The 22,654-nt window shown below is 42.3% G+C and overlaps 1 protein-coding gene across 11 annotated transcripts in view; it reads right to left on the reverse strand.

The window, feature by feature from the left end:
• The window catches only part of LMNTD1 (lamin tail domain containing 1), a 334,417-nt gene extending 312,171 nt beyond the window's left edge, over window positions 1–22,246 (reverse strand). For 9 of the 11 annotated variants that reach the window (XM_050968522.1, XM_050968561.1, XM_050968523.1 and 6 more), the window contains exons 1-3: window positions 22,139–22,246; window positions 4,134–4,312; window positions 255–443 (exon numbers count right to left, since the gene is read on the reverse strand). In XM_050968522.1, coding sequence (XP_050824479.1) covers window positions 255–443; window positions 4,134–4,273 — 329 coding nt within the window. In that variant the 5' untranslated portion in view covers window positions 4,274–4,312; window positions 22,139–22,246. Of the gene's footprint in view, window positions 1–254; window positions 444–4,133; window positions 4,313–22,138 lie in introns of those variants that run through there. The other 2 variants (XM_050968542.1, XM_050968551.1) reach the window with 2 other exon arrangements.
• Between the last annotated feature and the right edge of the window lie 408 nt (window positions 22,247–22,654).

Raw genomic sequence — 22,654 nt, forward strand, 5'->3', positions numbered from 1 at the left:
CTATCAGCCCTCAGATGGTCTTAGAATCCTAGGGCTGCTAAACTGCAATACAGCCACCGTTGCCCTCCTTCTCCTGAGATGTGGCAAACACAGCTTGGATGCAGCCAAGTGTCTGGGCTTGTACCTTTAAATATGCATTGCTCTTTGAGACAGGATTAAGAGATATGGCTCTTTGTGAATACGACATAAATAGCCAGAGGTAAGAAATTAGAAACGTGCAAATTTCAGCCCGAAACCTAACCTTAGTTTCTTACTTTCTTTGAGACATCAGGATGTTTTTATTTAGCTCCTCAAGCTCTTTCATGGCTAGATCCAGCTGTATTGAGGATAATGTCCTTTGGGTTTTAAGCTCTTGCAAATCTGTTTCCTTCTGGGCCACGAGAAGTTTTAAATTCTTTAAGTCTTCGTCTTTCTTCAGGAGTACAGTATCCAGCTCCTCCTGTCTGAGCACACACAAAATATCAATCAGAGCCAAAAATTAAAATTTACTATGCTTCCGTTTTTAGAAAAATGAAAATTAAACTGTGATAAATTGAATCAACAAACCAAAGAAATAAAAAATAGGATCAGATTCCGGCTGCTCCTACTCAGATGCACAATGGGGGGCAGACAACACATGGAGCTTTCTCCCCAGCCCCCACTCTCAAATAATATCTCCAGCCACTGCCGCTACTGAAATGGCTCTACTTTCCAAAATGCAGACTTTTCAATGCCATATTATTTATAGACTGGGTTGGTAGCACTACCTATTATTAAGGTTGCCCAACACTTCCCATTATAAGAACTTGGTTTCACTTGCTTATAAACTGTTGCCAAACATAAACTGTTTGGGCTCAAATTTTCCATGCTGGGTTTTCTGTATTAGGTTGAATTTTTTTTGAAAAATTTCAGCCAAAATAATTCAGATATTTCTGAGAACAAGGCGAGGGGAAAATACGCTTTGGAGCACAGACTTTGGCAGGATTGGCCTTTATGTCAAAAATGTGCATTTTGCCTTCCTCATAAAAATCTACCCAAATTATAAACTTTTGAAATTTTCAGTTCACACATGCTCAGTAGAGACTTGTTAAAACTTTGCAGCTTCAGTCCCTGAATATTCTGCCCATACTAAGCAAGCTAATACCCAGGACAAAACTCCCCTTCATTACACAACCCTGATTCATCCCCAGAGCAGGTACATCCTGTGCACAGGAAAAGGACAACATGTGGAAAAAAATACAGTAACTCCTCGCTTAACATTGTAGTTATGTTCCTGAAAAATGCAACTTAAAGTGAAACAATGTTAAGTGAATCCAATTTCCCCATAAGAATTAATGTAAATGTGGGGTGGGGGGGAGGGTTAGGTTCCACGGAAATTTTTTTCACCATACAAAAAACTATATATATATACACACACACACACACACAGTATGAGTTTTAAACAAACAATTTAATATTGTTCACAGCTATGATGATTGTGAAGCTTGGTTGAGGTGGTGAAGTTAGAGGGTGGAAGAGGATGGGATATTTCCCAGGGAATGCCTTGCTGCTACATGATGAACTAGCACTCGGCTGAGGCCTCAAGGGTTAATATATTGTTGTTAATGTAGCCTCACACTCTACAAGGCAGCTTGAATGGAGGGAGGGAAGACAGCATGACAGACAGAGACAGACACACACACCCTGTGTGTGTGAGAAAGAGAGAGAGATGCGCAATGCCCCTTTAAGTATGCTGACCCCGCTCTAAGTACATTGCCTTTAAAAAAATCAGGAAGTTGAGACAGCAGCTGCGGTCAGCAAGCTCTCTCCGTCCTGAGCCCTGTCCTGTCCCCACCTGGCTCTATATGGAGAAGGTGTAAGAGGAAGGCAGGAGTAGGGGGGAGGGAGACTCCCTGACCTTAGCCTCCCTGTTCCCGCCTTCCCTGAACAGCAAGCAGGAGGATACCAGGAGCAGCTCCAAGGCGGAGGGCAAGAGCAGCACATGGCAGTGAGTTGAGGAACAACTGAACTGCCAACAATTGGTAGCCTGCTGGGCAGCTGCTGCAGAGGGAACTTAGGGGAGCGAGGAGCTGATAGGGGTCGGCCGGTCCATCCTGATTCCAAGTCCCCGCCAGCTAGCTTCAATGGGCTGCTCTTCCTGTAAGCAGTGGACAAAGCAGGCAGCTGCCAAACAACATTATAAGAGAGCATTGCACAACTTTAAATGAGCATGTTCCCTAATTGATCAGCAACGTAACAACAAAACATTAACCAGGACAACTAACTGTAGTATGTGATCATGTAATTAAAGATTGTATCATAATGCATATGCACAATTGGGCTGATTAAAGTTGCACAGGCAACCTTAATTCTGGTATTTCTTAACTTTTGGATTCTTGATTTTGAAACCTTATTATTAATATTGTTTTTAACACAGCTTGTGTGCAATATTTTAAAATAAGTTTACAAAACTGCTGTTATTTTTGCTTAAATTGTTAACTCAGAGTTCAGGGTTTTTTGTCCTTTTTGATACAGTACATACAATCCATTAAGTTATTTTGGTATATCCACATGCATGCAATCAGTCCTTACTGTTTTCTTGACACTCGTTTGGTCTCCTAAGCTGTAGTCTCAGTGAGCGTTATTAACCAATACCATACAGTAGAATCTTGTCATTTTTCACTCCGTTAATCTATAAGGAGTGAAAAATAATTCTCATACAAGAAGTGTGGTCTTATCCCACTTCTCTGCCAAGATTTAACTGCATACACAATGCAAAGCATGGAGGGCAAAGTCATATTTGTGCAGTGGGCCAGCATGAGGCGTGTCCGTCACTTAAGTCCCCAGTAACCCCCTATTTTGCATAAATTAGATGCCCTGGTGATGGTGTTACAGACCTGATTGAGTTCCCCTAGTGGACAGTCACCACTCTGTTGTAATTAGTTCCAACCTTTGGATCCCACTTTCCAAGCCAGTGGGTCTGGCCACTGCCAGCATCTAGTCACAATATCTAGCTCTAAGGTGCACTCCTGAATGCAGATTCCCTGTCTGCCACCCTCTCCTGCGGTGTGGGATTCCAGGGTCCAACCATCCTAGGCCCTGAAGCCAGCGCTCTGACTTCCCAGTTGTTTATGCATGCTTCCACCAGAGTTCCATCTCTGGGCAATCTGGTTTATCATTTAACTCCTTGGGGACCATGTGGCAGGCAAGGCAAGGAACACAGGCTTTGCACAGGGCTTCTAAAACCATAGTAACATTGACTCTTAAAGCATACAAGTATTATAGATCTTTGGGCAAAACAACAAATACCTTTACACACTCCGCACTATGTCTATGCTCAGCCCTTCTTCTGAGCCATTGGGCCCACTCTGTGTTCGGGTGGGTAGGTCCCTCCTGCCTCTCCTTCTATTGCTGGCAATGGTCAGACTCTGAATGAGAGGGAGACTGGAACTGATCCTGCCTTTAAATAAGATTTCTGTCCCCTTTGCCATGTGACCAACTGGTCAGCTTCAGACCCTAGTCAGGTGTCTTGCCAGGAAGTTCCAGCCCCTCTCCCCAAGTCCGAAATGGGTTTCTTTCAGTCTGATCAGTCTCTGTAGCAAACCATTGTCCTAGGATGGGCCCTTGTGATGAGAAAGAAAATCATTGTTGATCACTCTTGTGTTAGTCTATTCAAAGAGATGTCAAGCATTAGAATAATCTACTTTGGGCTGTCCTTGACATCTCTAGACACTGTTGCCAACTCTTGTGATTTTAGCACATCTTGCATGTTTTTCTTAAAGCCCCAGCTCCTGGAATAAAGACATTTCATAAGAATCTTGGGGTATTTTCAGGAAAAACAGAAAACAAAAAAAGACAAAAAAATTGTAAATTTCTAGTCCTCACAGTTGCTGAGAAAAATTGCTTCAAAATGCGAACCTAGTGCACCCTAAAGGCTCAGAAACCACTGTGTGAAGAACTCAACATTTATTATTTGTTTTTAAATCTCACTGTTTCTGGAGGTTTGATTCATGGTTTTTGAATACCTGAGATTGGCAAAACTAGATATCACAAATTTCTTAGGGCAGCGAATTTCTTTTATTGAGCTATAAATGCCACAACTGCCTTATTGCTCTCTTTAAATAAGAAAAACAACTTTCATCAGAATTCTGTATTCGGTGCAGAAGCAAACAAACCTGCTTTGGGATCTGGTTTCCATTTGAGCATTCTTGTGTCCGCTGATTTTAGTTCTCATCTTGCCACAACTGCTCACTTCTAGTTGTTCCTGAGGTGCAGGCATCTCCTTCTTTTCGTATGTGCCAGAAATGGCAGCCATCTCATCTTTTAAATGGTGAGTCTCAGATGACAGATGAATCTACATGGGAAAAGATGGAAGAAATGGTCACTTGTAACTTCAGGGTATAATGTTGTTTTGCCAGCTCAAAAACTGGTCACGCTGTAATCAACCTCCTCCCCCAGGTTTCCTATTTCAGACCTGAGCCTGCAATAACAATGCTCCCACTGACTTCAGTAGCGTAGGATAAGGCTTGCCTTCCTTCTGCCCTGTGTTAAAATCCTACAATTTTGTTTGCTTTTGTCATTTAGGCCCACATTTGTAAAAGCATGTACACAACTTTACAAATCTGGGACTTATTCACTTGCACATTGAATTTGTAAAATGAAGCACCCATCTCTCAGACTCAAGATGATGGACTCTGGACTGCTTTGGTACACCCATACAACCCCATTCAATGAGAATGCAGTAAGATCCAGGAAGCAACCCTGCTATTGCTCAGCTATGGCTTGTGGAAAGGATTATTTCTCTGTGACATCCATGATGATGATGCGTGTTAAAAAAATAATGTGTTAATTAAATTTGTGACCAAACTCCTTGGGGGAGAATTGTATGTATGTCCCTTTAGCGGAGTGGTCACCCTCTCCGGCCCTGAAGGGGTTAAAACAGTCCTGGGAGAGGGTTGCTCTGGGGAGCCAATAGGGTAGGCTGGTTGGGGAAGCAGCCACACTAGGCCCTATAAAAGGTTGTGGGCCAGGAGCACAAAGACTCTCTCTCTACCTGTGGAGAGAGATGGGCCTGGCTGCTTGGGAGCACAGCAGGGTACCTAGAGTGGAGCAGCTGGAGAAAGGCCCAAGGAGCTGGGGAGCTCTGGCCTGGAAAACCCCCGGGCTGCCAGCCTTGCTTAAACCCCGGAAAGGGTACTGGGGTTGCAGAGGTGCAGCCCAGGGTAGACAAAGGCAGCAGGTCCAAACCCCCCTTGCCGATGATGAGTGGTTGATAGACTGCAGTCTGCCCCAGTGAGCAGGGGCTAGATGGTGACTGGCAGTAGCCACTGAGGCAAGGTTGGGGTAGAGGGTTGGGAGTTCCCCTGGGTGGGGAGACCCAGAGAGTGGGGGTTCTGCCAGAAGGCAGCACCCAAGGTAAAGGGGCATTGGGGTCTGGGAGGGACACGGGGGTCCAGTGGCAAGCAGGACATCGGCTAGCAGAGGGCGCTCTGGAGCTGGAGAGCTTATTCCCGAGACAACCAGCAGGAGGTGCCGTGCCGGTGTGTCATCACATCACTACAGTCCCCTGCTCTGTTTTACCCACATTCTGCCATATATTTCATGTTATAGCAGTCTTGGATAATGACCCAGCACATGCTGTTCATTTTTAGAACATTGTCACTGCAGATTTCACAAAACTCAAAGAAGGTACCAATGTGAGATTTCTAAAGATAGCTACAGCACTCGACCCAGGATTTAATAATCTTAAATGCCTTCCAAAACCTGAGACGGATGAGATGTGGAGCATGCTTTCAGAAGTCTTAAAAGAGCAACATTCCAATGCAGAAACTACAGAACCTGAACCACCAAAAAGAAAAATCAACTATCTGCTGATGGCATCTGACTCAGAGAATGAAAATGAACTTGCGTTGGTCCGCACTGCTTTGGATGATTTTCGAGGAGAACCCATCATCAACATGGACACGTCACCGGAATGGTGGTTGAAGCATGCGCATGTGACACGTAAATATCTTGCAATGCAGGCTACAACAGCACCATGAGAACTCTTGTTCTCACTTTCAGGTAACATTGTAAACAAAAAGTTGGCAGCACTATCTCCTGCAAATGTAAACAAAGGTGTTTGTCTGAGCAATCAGCTGAACAAGAAGTAGGACTGAGTGGACTTGCAGGCTCTACAATTTTACATTGTTTTATTTTTGAATGCAGTATTTTTGTACATCATTTTGTAAGTGCAACTTTCATGATAAAGAGATTGCACTACAGTACTTGTATTAGGTGAATTATAAAATACTATTTATTTTGTCTCTTTATAGTGAAACACTTGGAATAAAAAATAAATATAAAGTGAGCACTGTACACTTTGTATTCTGTGTTGTAATTGAAATCAATATATTTAAAAATGTAGAAAACATCCAAAATATTTAAATAAATGGTATTCTATTGTTTAACAATGCAATTAATCACGTGATTAATCACAATTAATTTTTTAAATTGCTAGACAGCCCTACTAACAACCTGGCCCTGGCACTGCTAGGAAACTTAGAACTTTGTGATGAACTTGAATGTTGATGTAGAGTGTAGAATCGCCCAAGGCAGAGAGAAAGCTGCCAAAGTACAGTAAATGCTTTTAATATAATTGCAACTCTTCCCTTCTCAAATGCTCAATCCAATTGACCAATTACAGTGTTTAATTCTCTGAGAAACAGCCTATCATTAACTGTACTTTGTTCTAGTCTAACTGGTCCTTTCATGGCAGCTCTGGTGAAAGAACTATTATGTGAGATCTCATTCTCTACAATAAAATATTTCTGATTGTTTGCAATAAATAGGAATGGATTCATAAGGAGAATAATGAATTCATTGCCAGTCCTTTATTAAACACTTATTGACTGTCAAGATACATTAAGCACCCATAGTTTATACTGGGCCCTGAGCTTATTCTTAGCAGACATATACGAGTGTGTTAAGAAACCACTATTCAGTACAGTACATTAATGTTAAGTAAGAAATGGTTTCAGTAACCATGAAACAATTGCACAGTGCATTATTTTGCTATAAATGACATTTTATCATATAAATATCTTCCACAGGTGGTGATGATGATCACATTGACTACAGAATCAATCAGCACTGACAAAGGAGAACAAAGCTCTGTATTTTACATAACTACACTCCATGTTCCCTTGCTACTCTTGTATGTTCTTCCCCTTACATTCTAGAAAGACTACTGGAGTGAAATCCTGGTCCCATTGAAGTCAATGAGAGTTTTTCCATCAACTTTAATGGGATCAGGATTTCACCACAACAGTGCTTAATGGAACATGTGCAATCTCATCTATTTCTTTGCTTTCCTCTAACCTTCTTGATATATGGGGCTAATCAATGTATCGATACAGTTTTCAGCATCTAAAGTGATTGCCATTAAAGAGTCAACATCCAAATTCAATTTCCTTCCCCAGGCATGCCATCTCTACAAGCTGCAAGGAGTAGGGTGGGAGGTTGGGACAATGGAGAATCTGCTACAGTGTCTCTCTTAGGGCTATCCTCCTGTGGCATGCTAAGTGGACTTCAGAAAATCTTTGCTCTGGTGGAAAAGTGCAAAGCTGTCCACATGCAGCCCAGGCTTTGGCCCGTAAAACGCTGGTGGCAAAAGTAACTGTAAAGATAATACTGTAGGAAGTGTGCCCATCCTCTCCCAGTAACTTTTGTATCCCATTTTCTTAGTTTTACAAGTCCCCAAAGGAGAGTCTACTCTATTACACTAGTGTAAATCCAGAGTCTGTATTTTTTCAAAGGATGTTGACAAGAACTATGTACAGTATTAGTGTGTTCTTGGATTTACAGTTGCTGTACAAAACACTTGTCAGCACAGTGTAAATTGGTACTGTGAAACACGTGGGGACTGCTCTGTAATAACTTATGAATACAGTATGTGACAGGGTTATTGAAAGGTTCACTGTATGAATATAGTGAGTTAATTCACAGCAGGATTGTCAGGAAATGGAGACAGGAAGAAGGACAATAACCCACATAACAACCTCTCAGCAAACACCTAGGACTTAGTGTTGCTACTCACAGCTCTTGCTGAGCTGCCCAAACCAGTTTAATTAGGCTCAGAAAACAGAGAACAATAGGACTTGGGGCTTGATTTAAAGTCTCACTCTCAGAAGAGGAAATTAAGGGGAACCCAGACTTCAGAGGATGAGTTATCTGGGAACTTAGATGTGTCTATTGTCTACTAGGGATGGTAAGCCTGATAGGTAAGAGAGATATGAGTGTAGACCTCGGTTGTTTTAAAAACCTTTTCTCCTGTGTTATGCTTTGGATGGGGTGTACTCCCCACACTGGCCCTGAAAGGTAAATTAGGCCCAGTTAACTGCCCAGGCTGCAAGTGAAGAAGGAGCAAGGCAGCAGGGATTGATTAATTAGACTTGAGGCTCAGCTAGGCAAGAACAGATGGGGCTTATATAACCCAGGAAGCTGGCAACAGAAGGGGGCTGCAGGAAGGTAGGCTTTAGGCACTCCCTGGGAAGAGGGAAGTGTGTTGGGATATAAAGGGTAGTCCACAGTTGTTCCCTGGCAGGATGGAGGTGGGAGGCTGGCAAACCCAATGGGAAAGAAGGGGGAAGCCAGGAAGGTAGGAGGGTGCTCAGGGGAATAGCAGCAAGTAATAGCAATGCAAGTCTTGGCTGCTATCTGGAGGGCTCCTGTACTGGAACCCAGAGTAGAGGGTTGGCCCAGGGTCCCCTATCAGCCACTGGGGATGTGGCACAGACCAGGCAGAGGACAGTTCACTGCCTGGGATGATTTGTCCTGGAAAGACTTTGATAAACCAGAAGGAGGAAAACGTGTATGGTGACCCAGCCAGAAAGGCAAGTCATGAAGAGGAGGCTGAAGTTCCTGGAGCAAGAGGGGTCTGCAGGACAAGAGGATGATAGATGAAGACACCACCAGAGGTGGGTACAACACCTGGCAGAGCTAATCCCCAGGGTGGCTAGGAGGAGGCATCCACTAGTGGTGAGTGCACTCTGTGGCATTCCCACTGTTAAAATTAAACAATACTTTGTTTTAAGAAGACTATTTTGCCATTGTATTCTCTAGTGGTCACAGAATCCCAAAGGGAGGACCTGCAGGTACCAGAACCTAGGTAGACCTGTTGGGATAAGTGCTCTTAATCCACAGGGAGCTGTTGCCTGACATATGGTCAAAGACAGGGATAATTGTGTGACTTCACCCCAGGGAGGTAAAGATCAAGGCCTCATGTTGATGGGGAACACCCTCAAAGAGACAAGAGAAGGGGTCAGAGGTTCAGCCAGCCCTTTAACCATGACATGGTACTATAACCTTCCTGGTTATAGTATACACATCTCAAAAGACAAGTGGCCCCTTCGCAATAGATTCATAGATTCATAGACTCTAGAACTGGAAGGGACCTCGAGAGGTCATTGAGTCCAGTCCCCTGCCCTCATGGCAGGACCAAACACAGTCTAGACCATCCCGAATAGACATTTATCTAACCTACTCTTAAATATCTCCAGAGATGGAGATTCCACAACCTCCCTAGGCAATTTATTCCAGTGTTTAACCACCCTGACAGTTAGAAACTTTTTCCTAATGTCCAACATAAATCTCCCTTGCTGCAATTTAAGTCCATTAATTCTTGTTCTATCATTAGAGGCTAAGGTGAACAAGTTTTCTCCCTCTTCCTTATGACACTCTTTTAGATACCTGAAAACTGCTATCATGTCTCCTCTCAGTCTTCTCCTTTCCAGACTAAACAAACCCAATTCTTTCAGCCTTCCTTCGTAGGTCATGTTCTCAAGACCTTTAATCATTCTTGTTGCTCTTCTCTGGACCCTCTCCAGTTTCTCCACATCTTTCTTGAAATGTGGTGCCCAGAACTGGACACAATACTCTAGTTGAGGCCTAACCAGTGCAGAGTAGAGCAGAAGAATGACTTCTCGTATCTTGCTCGCAACATATCTGTTAATGCATCCCAGAATCACGTTTGCTTTTTTTGCAACAGCATCACTCTGTTGACCCATATTTAGCTTGTGGTCCACTATAACCCCTAGATCCCTTTCTGCCATACTCCTTCCTATATAGTCTCTTCCCATTCTGTATGCGTGAAACTGATTGTTCCTTCCTAAGTGGAGCACTTTGCATTTGTCTTTATTAAACTTCATCCGGTTTATCTCAGACCATTTCTTCCATTTGTCCAGATCATTTTGAATTTTGACCCTGTCTTCCAAAGCAGTTGCAATCCCTCCCAGTTTGGTATCATCTGCAAACTTAATAAGCGTACTTTCTATGCCAATATCTAAGTCGTTGATGAAGATATTGAACAGAGCCGGTCCCAAAACAGACCCCTGTGGAACCTCACTTGTTGTATCTTTCCAGCAGGATTGGGAAACATTAATAACGACTCTCTCAGTACGGTTATCCAGCCAGTTATGCACCCACCTTATAGTAGCCCCATCTAAATTGTATTTGCCTAGTTTATCGATAAGAATATCATGCGAGACCGTATCAAACCTTACTAACGTCTAGGTATATCACATCCACCGCTTCTCCCTTATCCACAAGGCTCGTTGTCCTATCAAAGAAAGCTATCAGATTGGTTTGACATGATTTGTTCTTTACAAATCCACACTGGCTATTCCCTATCACCTTACCACCTTCCAAGTGTTTGCAGATGATTTCCTTAATTACTTGCTCCATTATCTTCCCTGGCACAGAAGTTCAACTAACTAGTCTGTAGTTTCCTGGGTTGTTTTTATTTCCCTTTTTATAGATGGGCACTATATTTGCCCTTTTCCAGTCTTCTGGAATCTCTCCCATCTTCCATGATTATCCAAAGATAATAGCTAGAGGCTCAGATATCTCCTCTATTAGCTCCTTGAGTATTCTAGGATGCATTTCATCAGGCCCTGGTGACTTGCAGGCATCTAACTTTTCTAAGTGATTTTTTACTTTTTCTTTTTTAATTTTATCTTCTAAACCTACCCCCTTCCTATAAGCATTCACTATGTTAGACATTCCTTCGGACTTCTCAGTGAAGACTGAAACAAAGAAGTCATTAAGCATCTCTGCCATTTCCAAGTTTCCTGTTACTGTTTCTCCCTCCTCACTGAGCAGTGGGCCTACCCTGTCCTTGGTCTTCCTCTTGCTTCTAATGTATTGATAAAAAGTCTTCTTGTTTCCCTTTATTCCTGTAGCTGCACTGCATTGTCAACAGTAGTTAATCCATAGTTAGCCTGTCTCTCTCTTCATATGCTGCATTCTAAGTACTGCTCCCTTAATTTATATCTAGGGTTAGATTTTTTCCACCTCCAAGATGTCTCTTTTTCACTTGTTTATGCTAATATTTTATCTCACTTTGACCCAAAAAATATTATCCAGATCTAGCCATATTTGTAAATACCTGGCACATTTACGGTATCTTTCATCCAAGGATCTCAAAGTTTTTTTAAGTATTATTTAACGAACAACATCCCCAGCTGGAAAAGATAAAGCGTGTTATTACCATTTAAGAGAGCAGCCAACTGATAAGGTTAGGATGGATTTTCAAATAAGTCCAAGAGATTTAGGCACCCAATTTCCACTCAAAAAACACTAACGGAAGTTGAGCACCTAAATCCCAGCCTAAAGGACTTGCTTAAGGTTGCACAGCAACTGTGACAGTATCAGAGTTTGGAAAAAAACTCATGTCCTGACTCCCCACTCACCATACTAAACCCTGCAATACATTGTATATTTATTATAGCTTCCAGTCTCCCACACATTTGATCAATGTCAAATTAAACTCCTCCTTGCAATCATTACTGAAACCTGTTCATGACATCTGAACATGATACTGACACCTGAAGTTTTACTCCTTTTATTTCTTTAATCATTCATGAAAAGCTGGATATAATAATAAGCTTTGTAACAGAGAAAAATATATGATTACTGGTGGGACAAAGGAAAGAGGAGGAAAATCTTTAGTCAATATTCCCTGGGAAAAAGCATTAAAAATAAATATTATCTTCACAGATGGAATACACTGAGTAGCTGACATAGCTTGTTGACAAGTAATTATTTAAAAATGGTAAAGAACTATTCCTTCCATTTATTGAAGCACTGTTGTCTTCTTGGATGTATTCTCTAATCAATGACAAACTGAGAAATGCAATCCAAGTTAATTAAAACTATTAGCTAATAGCAGAGACTCACATTCAAAATATGGTTCTTATCTTGCTGTGACAAGCTTTGTGTCCTAGCAAATCCTTTTGCACATAACAGTGGACAGCATTTTTTTAGAAATCTAATTATATCAGCCCTGATTCCAATGAGGCAGAAGAAGCCACAACAGTAAATCATGTCAGTGTACGGAATGTGCCTTTCCAGTATTCAGCATCTAGAACGGTGGGCAGAGAAGCAGTGGATCATGTCAATACAAAGTATTTCTAATGCATGAAAAGCTGGAATCTACATACTTGACAGGAAGGGTCTGTTATTTGCATTGATACTGAAGCAGTTGAAGTATTGAAATGAGACCAAACCATTTTTCTTTAATATCAAACCATCTTTAATGCAGCCAGAATTCTTACAGTATACCCTAGAGCTGGCTATAGACTTCAATTCATTAACTTGATTTCCCTTTTCCACTTCCTTATATTGCCTCCTCTAGGCACATGCCGGCTAGACAGTAGGGTAGGAAAATACATAATAAGTAATATTCCTCACACTCTTGTGTACCTCCATATCATTCTTCAGTACATTGCTTTCTGGGATATGCTGAAGGTGAGAGCTATATTTGTCAATAGATATCATGCAATTACAACAGCAGTCTCCTGTCCTAAGTACCAGGAAAACTCAGATCTGATATCATTTCTTGTGACTGTTGGCAAATGCTGATTTTTGGCCACTGTACAACCAGGATATGTGAAAAGAAGCCATAGAAAACAGGGGATAGGGGGCTAAACTGGGCATAAGGAAACCTGGGTTCTGGTTCTTGCTCTGCCATTGATCTTGGGCAAACAAGTGCTGCTCTGTGTGTCTTAGCTTCAGCCTCTGTAAAAGAGGGGTAAAGATTAGAGCAGGCTGAAAGCTTTTCAGCCAGAAAAACAGCCCTTTGACAAAATGGAAATTTCTGCAAAAACATGTCCATTGTAGAAATTTGTCAGGTTTTTGCTTTTTGTTCCGTTTTTCCTCAACAAAATCCCAAAATATTCTACCAAAATTACTTTTCTTCATTTTCTTAAACATTCTTAGTGGAATAAAGTACATCCCTTTGACCAGCCCTAATAAGGATACTTGCTTTTCACTGTAAAGGACGTTGAGATCCATAGATGTAAAGCACTGCACAAGTGCTAGGTATTATTATGGCACAAGTCTCTGTCTACACTCCAGATTGGATCATGTTTAAGCACAATGCTTACACGTGGTAGTCTCCTGTCTGCTATAAACCAGTTTGGTCTGATATGGGGGTACAAGATCAAATTGTGTTAAAATCATGTTAAGGAGTCATACTTTCCAATTTTGCTTCCATTTACACAGACAAGACTAAACCCAGCTGTATCACGGTCAGGTCACTATTTAAGTACATTGCTTAACTGCAGTAAAATTTGTAGTGTAGATGCATGATGACCCAACCTCAGATGATAAGAAGATGAGGACTAGAAGCACCTGCACCCTCTAGTCAAGGAAACTTAGCTAGACCCCTGCTTGTAAAAATTCATGTTTAAACATGGTTGTTGCTAGCTGTTATTTCAGCTGCGGTAGAGGTCCTGAAAGGAATGGAAGTGCAAGGCCCACTAAAGACCATTAAAAACAACTAATGGAAATCATTTTAAAAATTGCCTTCCTATGCCACCATAGAAACAATGGCCTTGTAGTGAACTAAATATCACAGCAAATCCGGTGACATTAAAGAGATTTATTTAAATTCTGGGAACACAGACTGTTTGTTTATTTGTATATCCACCAGAGTTAGGGAGCAGAGACAAGAGTATCTTTGCAATGTATCGTAAGTTGGATTCCACGTCCTGTGATAATTTTAATGTGTTGGGCGGTGGGGGGGAGGAACAAGGGGATAAATATCCAACCGCAAGCTCTAGGGAATGTGTTTGGATCAGAGAGGATAAAACATTTTGATAATGTTGCCTCCGCTTACTGTTCCCTGTAATAGGGCTATTATTTCCAAATGGGTTTTCAAAATAACAGTGGAGATGAGTGCCCATCAAACATCTGCAGTAAGCCTTGGGGATGCTAACTGAAAGCTGTGTCACAGCCATTGTCTGACTAGTCAGTCAAGGAAATATACATTTTGATGAATGCGCACAAGCATCATTCTCAATCACCATTACATACAAACACAAACAGTAGTGGAAATGAAGCACTTAAACCCAGCTGTGTATATTACTTTGGCCATATTCATGATGTCTTTTCTAAAATAGATCATGCTGTGTGACTTTTCTAAACCTGTCACTAGAACAAATAATAGTCTGAATAATAGTCTGAGTCTAATTGCTCTAAACTGTGTCCAAATACACAAGAAAAAATATTTATCTTTCAAAATATATATCATTAACAGGAATTATTCACGGGAATAGTGTTGGTTTGTTTGACATGAATCATTTCCTTTGCTGTTTGCAAAACAAGGCAAGATCACGGCATATGGATAGACTGTCACTATAGCTGAATAAACATATTGCTTTGCATTCATTTTAAAATGAGATTATAATGCCACCAATGTAATCAGCTGCTGCTTTTGGTTCACTCATGTCTGATCACTATTTTGTACTAAAAAAAGTTTAGATTGAAACTATCAGATGGTATCAATACTGCCACCTCCTCTTCTTCCATTGCATTGTATCTTACCAGAGCTTATGATAGGAAGCAGTACTTCTTAATTCAGCTATTTTGCACCATCTATTTCACTGTGCTGTTTGATGGTCTGGCACTTTCTGTTCCACATTAAACCATTGCAAACATTGGCAGGTATGGTTGAAATGTTATAAATATGGACTATTGGGGAATGCCCCATATTTCTTCTTACCATATGCACAACGTGCATTAAGTGGCATGTGACCAGGATTCATCACTGAATTTGGTCTGCTGGTTGCATCATTAGCTTCCTCAGCTTGGGCTGGGTACTGACAGGAGTGCGACATGAATGCTGATCCATGTCCACAATACCCCATTGATACCCCCTTGGAAACCCATTGGAATACAAGAGCTTTATCGAAGGGCAGGATGGGAAATATTTAGTAAGAAATAGGGACAGTCCTTCCTAAATGATGCTCATCCTACAGGCATTACTTAGCTCAGAAAATACAAGTATATTTGTAACAGCATATCTGGCTCCCATCCAACACCTCTGCTGATATTATTACCTGTTGCCATTCAGAAGGTACAATCCTGTTTCCATTGAAGTCAGTGACAAAACTCCCATGGATTTACATAGGAGCAGGCCCTGAGTCAGTTTCCTCAGTGGAAGGTGATGTACCGTCCATGCAAATATGTTGCATTCCTAAAGCAGCTTCCCTCTGAAGGTCTCAAAACATTTTACAAACATTACTTACACCTCATCATGCAGTTGTAACATAGGACAGGAATATATGGGGATCACGTCCATCAATTTCATCCTCTGTCCCCCTACTGCCCATTATAGGCACTCAAATATAGACCCCTCTCATGTGGAACATAACAGCTCTTCAAGAACCACAGTAACAACGGCATAACAATTTGTGAACAGACTTCTAAGGTCCTCACCTGCCCACAGCCTGCCCATTCCTACACCTATCTACCAAAGACATCTTTTCTAACTCTCCTTCCCTCCCCAACACCCGTGTCCACAAAAGCCGAAACAAGATTCCTGCGAGGGCCAAAGCTCTTTCTTCACCTTCCCCTAGGGGACACTAGAGTGTTTGTTAATGCTAGATATTCTGCTAGGCCTCACAAGGTGAGGGGTCTAGGGTGTTGGTTTGGCAGCTGGAATCTATGAGCTTGTGGCAGCCCCAGCCACATTTTTTTCCACTCAGCCACATTCCCAGTGCTTGCCTAGGAGCTGGCACAGGAGTTGCTTTGCCCATTGAGAATTCTCACTACATGCTGAGATGATCCTTTCGGGCAGCTACACTAGCTTTAAGTTCCATGTCTGCTGGGACTGTGGTGAAAAGTGGTTCAGGATCTGAGCCAGGAAAACAAAATGCTAAATGCAACATGAAAACCTCAGTAGTCCACTCCCACCCCTGCTTTCTTCTCTTACTCTATGGACACTATACTCACTTTTAATTAATAAAATACTTGGGAGACTCAAATCAGAGAAAACTGGTTCAAGCCAATATTATGAGTTGCTCTTTTATTGAAGTAAAAGCTGGCGATGCTTTATATCACAGCACTGGGGAAGGAGGGCATGAAGTGAAGGATTGGTAAGATTTTATTTTTAACTAAAGAGTGTTCCTAACCTTGGATGGTCTTTGACCTTCAAGTAATGATGAATTAGCAATCAGAGGTGTCAAAACTACTGTACAGTTGAATCAAATTGTGATAAAATAGGGCTGCTTTGAAAATAGAATGTTATATGTTAAACTGAAGAGTTTTTTGCATGGTCTCATGACTCCTGATTTCTGAGAGCTGGGAATTGTTTTAGCCATAGGTGTTCGGTACATGACAACTCAAGCTGTTTGTATTAACTTGAGGTGTTTTTCTTTATCATTGCTATTTTTAGAGCTCTGTGGATACTTTATATTCCAGGAATATGAATTATATTTGTTTGCCTTGTGCGGCTATCCAAACAAGGTGAGATTTTAAAAAGTGCCTAAATCTGTTGGGACTCTTAATCCATTAGGCATATTTGTAAATCTTGCCCACAGTGAAGTTGTACTGGTACAAAAGTTACTGGCAAAGACATAACTTTAGCACACATGAGTATTTGCAAAAGTATCTCTGGCACTGTCATGCAATCAGGAAACAGATTCAGTGCCTTGAGCCAGGTTCTGTGCTGTCTCTTGGGATGACATCACAAACAGTACGGCCCAAGAGAGGGATGGGAGGGCAAAGGTGGCTCTAGACCTCTTCACACCTCCCAGGTTCTGGGCTGCTCCTATGACCAATGTAGCCCTAAGTGTAAACGACAGTAGTTCCAGGGGCTTCTCAAATTTATGGCAGGCTGTTTTGCAATCCAGGATTATGGGAGCACAGACCACTAGCCATTCCCTTTCCTGTCTCCAGCTCACCCATATACAAGGGGCGGTGAGGGGGCAGTGTAGGGTCACATATGCCAGCCTGACACTAGTCCGGCACAGGGGAATTCCCCCAGGATCCTCTCTGTTCTCTTTCCACTACTGGAGTAGTACAGAGGGACCATAATGGAGGCTGGAATTTGACCTCAGGTATCGGATCTGACCAGTCACAATTAAGCAGCACTGCTTGAATGACAAGTCCCTGCAGAGAAGAATTCATGATTGATTCACAGCCTTAAGAATACATATTGCCACAGACTTCAATTCTTTTCACATAATAAATTTGAGGAAATCCTGATCTGCTCAGAGATGCCATGAGACAAAAGAGGCGAAATTCATCAGATAATTTTTTCTTTGCGAAAATATTCACTCAGACCTAGTTATTGGGCCATTCAACCCTGGAAGGAGAGGATTGATGTGGGAATGCCAGCACTCCCCACCTCCCCACACACACACCCGAGGTTCTGCTGGGGAAATTCAGCTTTAATTTAGGGCTGAGAACCATCAATGGAGGCTGCCCAGGAGGGGCAATGATTGGATCAGTGTGTATCCCAGACCTTGTTTCCTCCAACACTAGCTCAACCACTTCTGATGGTCTGCCTGCTGTTTTCTGTAGAGGCCATGGTGGGACAGAGTTTATGGGTGGCACATGCTCCTACATGCCAACTAAGTATGAATTTACCACTGCTGGGAGCCTGCAACCTGAGTTGTGCTTAAAAGAAGAGAAGCTTGTCATCCACCAACTGTCCACCTAAACAAGCCCTCTGTTGTGTGACTTAAGGAGAGTCACTTCACATTCATACTAGGACATCTTGTTGTGACCAGAGCACAGATGAACCCAAGCCCCAAGTGCAGATGTGGATCTGAACTTCTCCAAAGTTCTGAGGTTGTTTCTAGTGGAGTTTTGGCCTATATGTTATTTATTTCTAATACCGTGACCCTTTTCAGTTTTGCTTCGTGTCAGTTTGCACCCCTGAGGTTTAGATTCAGGTTTGAACAAAACCCCCTCAAGAGGAAACTCAGTTGAAATCACTGAATTTCACCTGGTTCCAGGTTATACATGATGAAACAACTGCATTTTGCATGGTTTTCACCCAAACTCATAACTGGATACAAGGTCACTCAAAACCTGACACTAGTTTCCCTTAGGTTCATGAACCTTGCCCAACCTGGCCAAATTTTGGTTCTGTAACCTTGTCTGGTTATGGCTGTTGATAGAATAGAATGGAGGAACGCAAGTGTAACACAAGGGCTTTAAATGTAACCATATGGTATTTGCTTTTATGTGCTCAGCCAATAAATTATACTTTTCCTAATTATTAGATTTGCTTCACTTCTCCCTCCTCCTTTCTTCTTGAAGTGCTGTGTGAGGAGTGCAGAGGCAGTAAGTGGATTAAGGGAAAGTAGCTCTTTGATGTACCAGTATAATACAAATTAGGATTTCCTATATCTTTATTCCTTTATCCTTCATTACTATAAATATATCACCCTATTTTTAAAGTCTATTAATAAAGCACAGAGAAAACTAAATTCTTTTCAAATCTTCTCAACATGCAATCCATTGAAAGGTATCATTTGCCAAGGAATTGGTATTGTTTACTTTACTCCCACCAATAACATGAGAAACTAAAAAGATACTGAGAGGAAAGGGTTAAAGCACAGGCCTGGGCTTCAAGAGATGGGGCTTTGATTGCAGGCTCTGCCAGGACTTTCTGTATGACCTGGGGCAAGTCACTTACTCTCTTTGGGCCTCTGCTCTCAATCTGTAAAATGGGAATAATTACCACCCTTCGTCTGTGTAGTCTACTTCGACTGTAAAATCTTCAGGGTCAGGACTCTCTCGTACATGTTTTTGCAGTGCCTAGCCTAACAGGAATCTGATCTTGGATAGGACCCCTAGATGTTTGTATAATACAAATAAATACTACTGTTAACAGGGCCGGTGCAACTACTTAGGCAAACTAGGGGGCCTAGTGGTTGAGGGCACCTAAAAGCCTGTTCAGGGGAGGAAGTGGAGTGGAAGTGAGCTGGGGCAGGGGGGCGAGGAGGGCTGCCTGCAGTAACTGGGGGGGCACAGGAGAACTGCTCCCCACCTCAGATCACCTCCACTCTGCCTCTGCTGAGCACACAGCCCCCACTCTACGTCTCCTCCAATAGACGCTGCAAGCCTGGGAGGGGAGGAGAAATAGAGTGACGCCGGCGTGTTCAGCGCAGGAGGTGGAGCCGAGGTGAGCTGGGGCAGACTCCCCAGGCGGGATTAGCTGCTGCGGGGGCAGTTTCCCCAGGCGGGATTAGCTGGCATGGAAGGGGGCTCCCTGGACAGGGTTAGCTGCAGAGGGGGGTAAGCTGCTGGGGGGGGGCTCCCCGGGCGGGAGGTTGGCAGGCTCCCCAGGTAGGGGGCTGGGTTAGCTGCCGCAGGGGGGGCTCCTCTGGTGGGGAGGGCAGGTGGGCATGGTTAGCTGCCATGGGGGGGTGGGGTTATCTGGGTCGGGGGGGTGGCGCAAGGTGGAAGTTTCGCCAAGGGCACAAAACTTCCTTGCACTGGCCATGACTGTCAAATTGTTTAGATCTTAAATTCAGCCCGTAATTGGCTAAAAAATATACGTTATCCTATTAATTCCTTTTTGGGTAATCTACTCTGTCACCAAGAAATCCAAAAACCACAAAAAACCAATATTTAATACCTACACAGAGACAAAATTTTGTGCTCCCCTTTCAGGCCCTGTAGCAGTAGTTCAACACTTGCCAAAGCAGAGGTAACTTCTTTAGAGGTGCTGATGCACAAATGCAGACAAACATATCAAATGAGAGGCCAGATCCTCAGCAGGTGTCAATTAGTGCAGCCAGGGCCTAGACCAAATGGCGCTTCAGGCAAGGAGCATCTTCAGTGTCTCCCTCCCCCATTTGTTAAATTTTTGAATATTAAACCACAACTGAGACTAGAAATTTGAAGTCAGTGATCTGATTTCCACATATGGAACACCTGAAACATTTTACTTCAAACATTCTATTTTCCTTCTTGTTGCTAACAACAAAAACAGCTCCCCAAGCTTGGCACCCGAGGTGGTTGTCTGGGTCAACTGCCCCTAACTCCAGCCCTGAGTGCAGCTCCATTGACTTCAGCAAAGCTATACTGATGTGTGCCAGGGAAAGCAATGACTCTTGTTTGAATTTAAGATGCATGAGAAAAAACAGGTTAAAATAATAAGTGGCTCTTACACAGCACTTTTCATACATAGATCTCAAAGCACTTTACAATTGAGGTATCATTATCTCCATTTTACAAATGAGGAATGAGACACAAAAAAGTGACTTGCCCAAAGTCACATGGCAAGCCAAGGAGCCAGGAACTGAACACAGGTTATCTGAGCTCCATGCTCTATCCACAAGGCAACATTGTCTCAATTGTTGATTTCCAAATGGAAACACTTTCCTCTTGCGTGGGAGTGCATGTCAGAAGTGATTGAGGCAGCTCATTTGCTGCAGTAGTTGCATTGCCAGAGACTTTTCTACCATGACTTCTGCACTGCACCAGGTGTTAGTCACACTCTATCAATACAGTTTGTGGTTTTGCTAATGAATTAATGAAAGGAGGACATTATTTTTAGACCTTGAATAAGTGAGAAAGAGCTTTAAAACTCTGCAGAATTTTTCACCTTTTACATTACTGAAAATCATTCTTCCATTTCTCGATCTACAATATATGCGTGAGTGTCAAGCCAAGCCAGTGATTACCTCTGACTTGACTTCTTTGAAAAATGTCATGTTTTTTACAAAAAGGCACTAGGATAATAGGCAAAATAACCACTGGGCCAGATCACACGTTCAGGAAAGTGCCACAGAGGGTGTGAACATAGCTGAGTTTCCACAAAAACGGGCCAGATTTTGTTGGGAGGAGAAGTGCTGTAATGCACCAGCATCTATTTGCTTCCCACCCAACAGAGGCCACTTCCCTACGTTTGGAACTCAGGAAAGATGTGGAGCTGAGGAATAGTCACTCTCTGCTGCATCCTCCCACTTGAAATCTTAGTAGATTTGGAAGCAGAAGATAAAGGTGCCCCTGTTGTCTCTTTAAATTAATCCTTCTCTATCCTTTCCCCATCAGCCTCCTGCTGCCAAAGACAAAAGGTTTGGAGCAGACAGCTAATGGAAAGTACACCATGGAATCCAGAATGCACTGATGTTTGGACCTTGCTGGGTTTGGAACGTTACCGCCCCTCTCCCCTTTGCCAAACTGTAAAACTATACCCAGCCCTCGTTGGGATGATCGCCTGGGAATGCTGCACATTGTTTTCTGGCCCTTCCTCATGAAAGGCATGAATTGGCCCCAAGCACATGATGCATGTGTGAGTGTAATTGTCTGTGTTTTCCTATTCTTTGTTGCCATGCACCTTGCACCAGTATGGAGTGGGTGTAAGATGCTCCTAAGTAAGGATGGAAGCATTTTATACAAGTATTGCACTGTGCAAATGACTACCCAGGATACCAAGAAATAAAGAATCAGGCCCAGTATCTCTAAAGGAATACCACATATTATATGCAAGTCTTCTTACCCTGCTGAGGTGTGGAGGGAATTATACAAACAAATAAGCAATAATAACAAATAGATACAAATGAATATACCAGTTAACAAAACTAGGAAATTAAAAATGCAAACACTATAAAATATCCATGTCTGCAGATTTTCAACTGAAGAAACACTGCTGCAGACTGCAAGCAATACTGAGTAGTACTGAAGTTCTCAGCATGAAGCTTTTCTCCATAACATAACCAAACATCTCAAAGGAGCAAGAGTTTAATCTTGTGATCATTAGTTTTAATGCTGGTTCTGGGTATCTTCCTCCTCTAACTTACAGCAACTGGATACAACCAAGCTGCAGGAGCTTTAAATTAATCCTAGCATTTGCTGTTCTCTTTTAGATATCCTTCAGACATTACATAATACTTACTTTCTGGACGTTCCTGCATGTTAAATCTTCCCAATGCCAGGAATTCTCAATAGAACATCAATGCGCTAATAACCACCTCTCACAGCATGCCTGATCCCTGTGATTAACTCAGCCAGATTTGTTGTTGGTTGCCAGAGGCAACTAATTTTGATTGATGGTTGCCATGAACTTTCCACTGGAGGGGTGGAGCTTGTGCTCTAGTATTTTCCTGCGCCTTGCAAATCACTGGCAAAAAACAGGCAAACTAGAACAGCAACTGCTTATAAAGAAATGTACTTAGAACCCCCTCCTGCAGACACTTACATATGTGGGTAACTTTATGTATGTGAGTAATATTCACATGCCTAAGTGTTGGCAGGTTTAGTATAGGAAAGTTTGTATGGGATAGTTTTTAACAAGTATGTTATAATTCTGTTTACACACACCAAAACAAAACAAAAATCACAAGATATAAAGTTACTTCCCATGTGCAATAATAAAAAAAAAAAATCTGCTGTCTTTTCTCACTGTCCTACA

This window comes from Gopherus flavomarginatus, chromosome 1 (assembly GCF_025201925.1).
Source record: "Gopherus flavomarginatus isolate rGopFla2 chromosome 1, rGopFla2.mat.asm, whole genome shotgun sequence".
NCBI lineage: Eukaryota > Metazoa > Chordata > Testudines > Testudinidae > Gopherus > Gopherus flavomarginatus.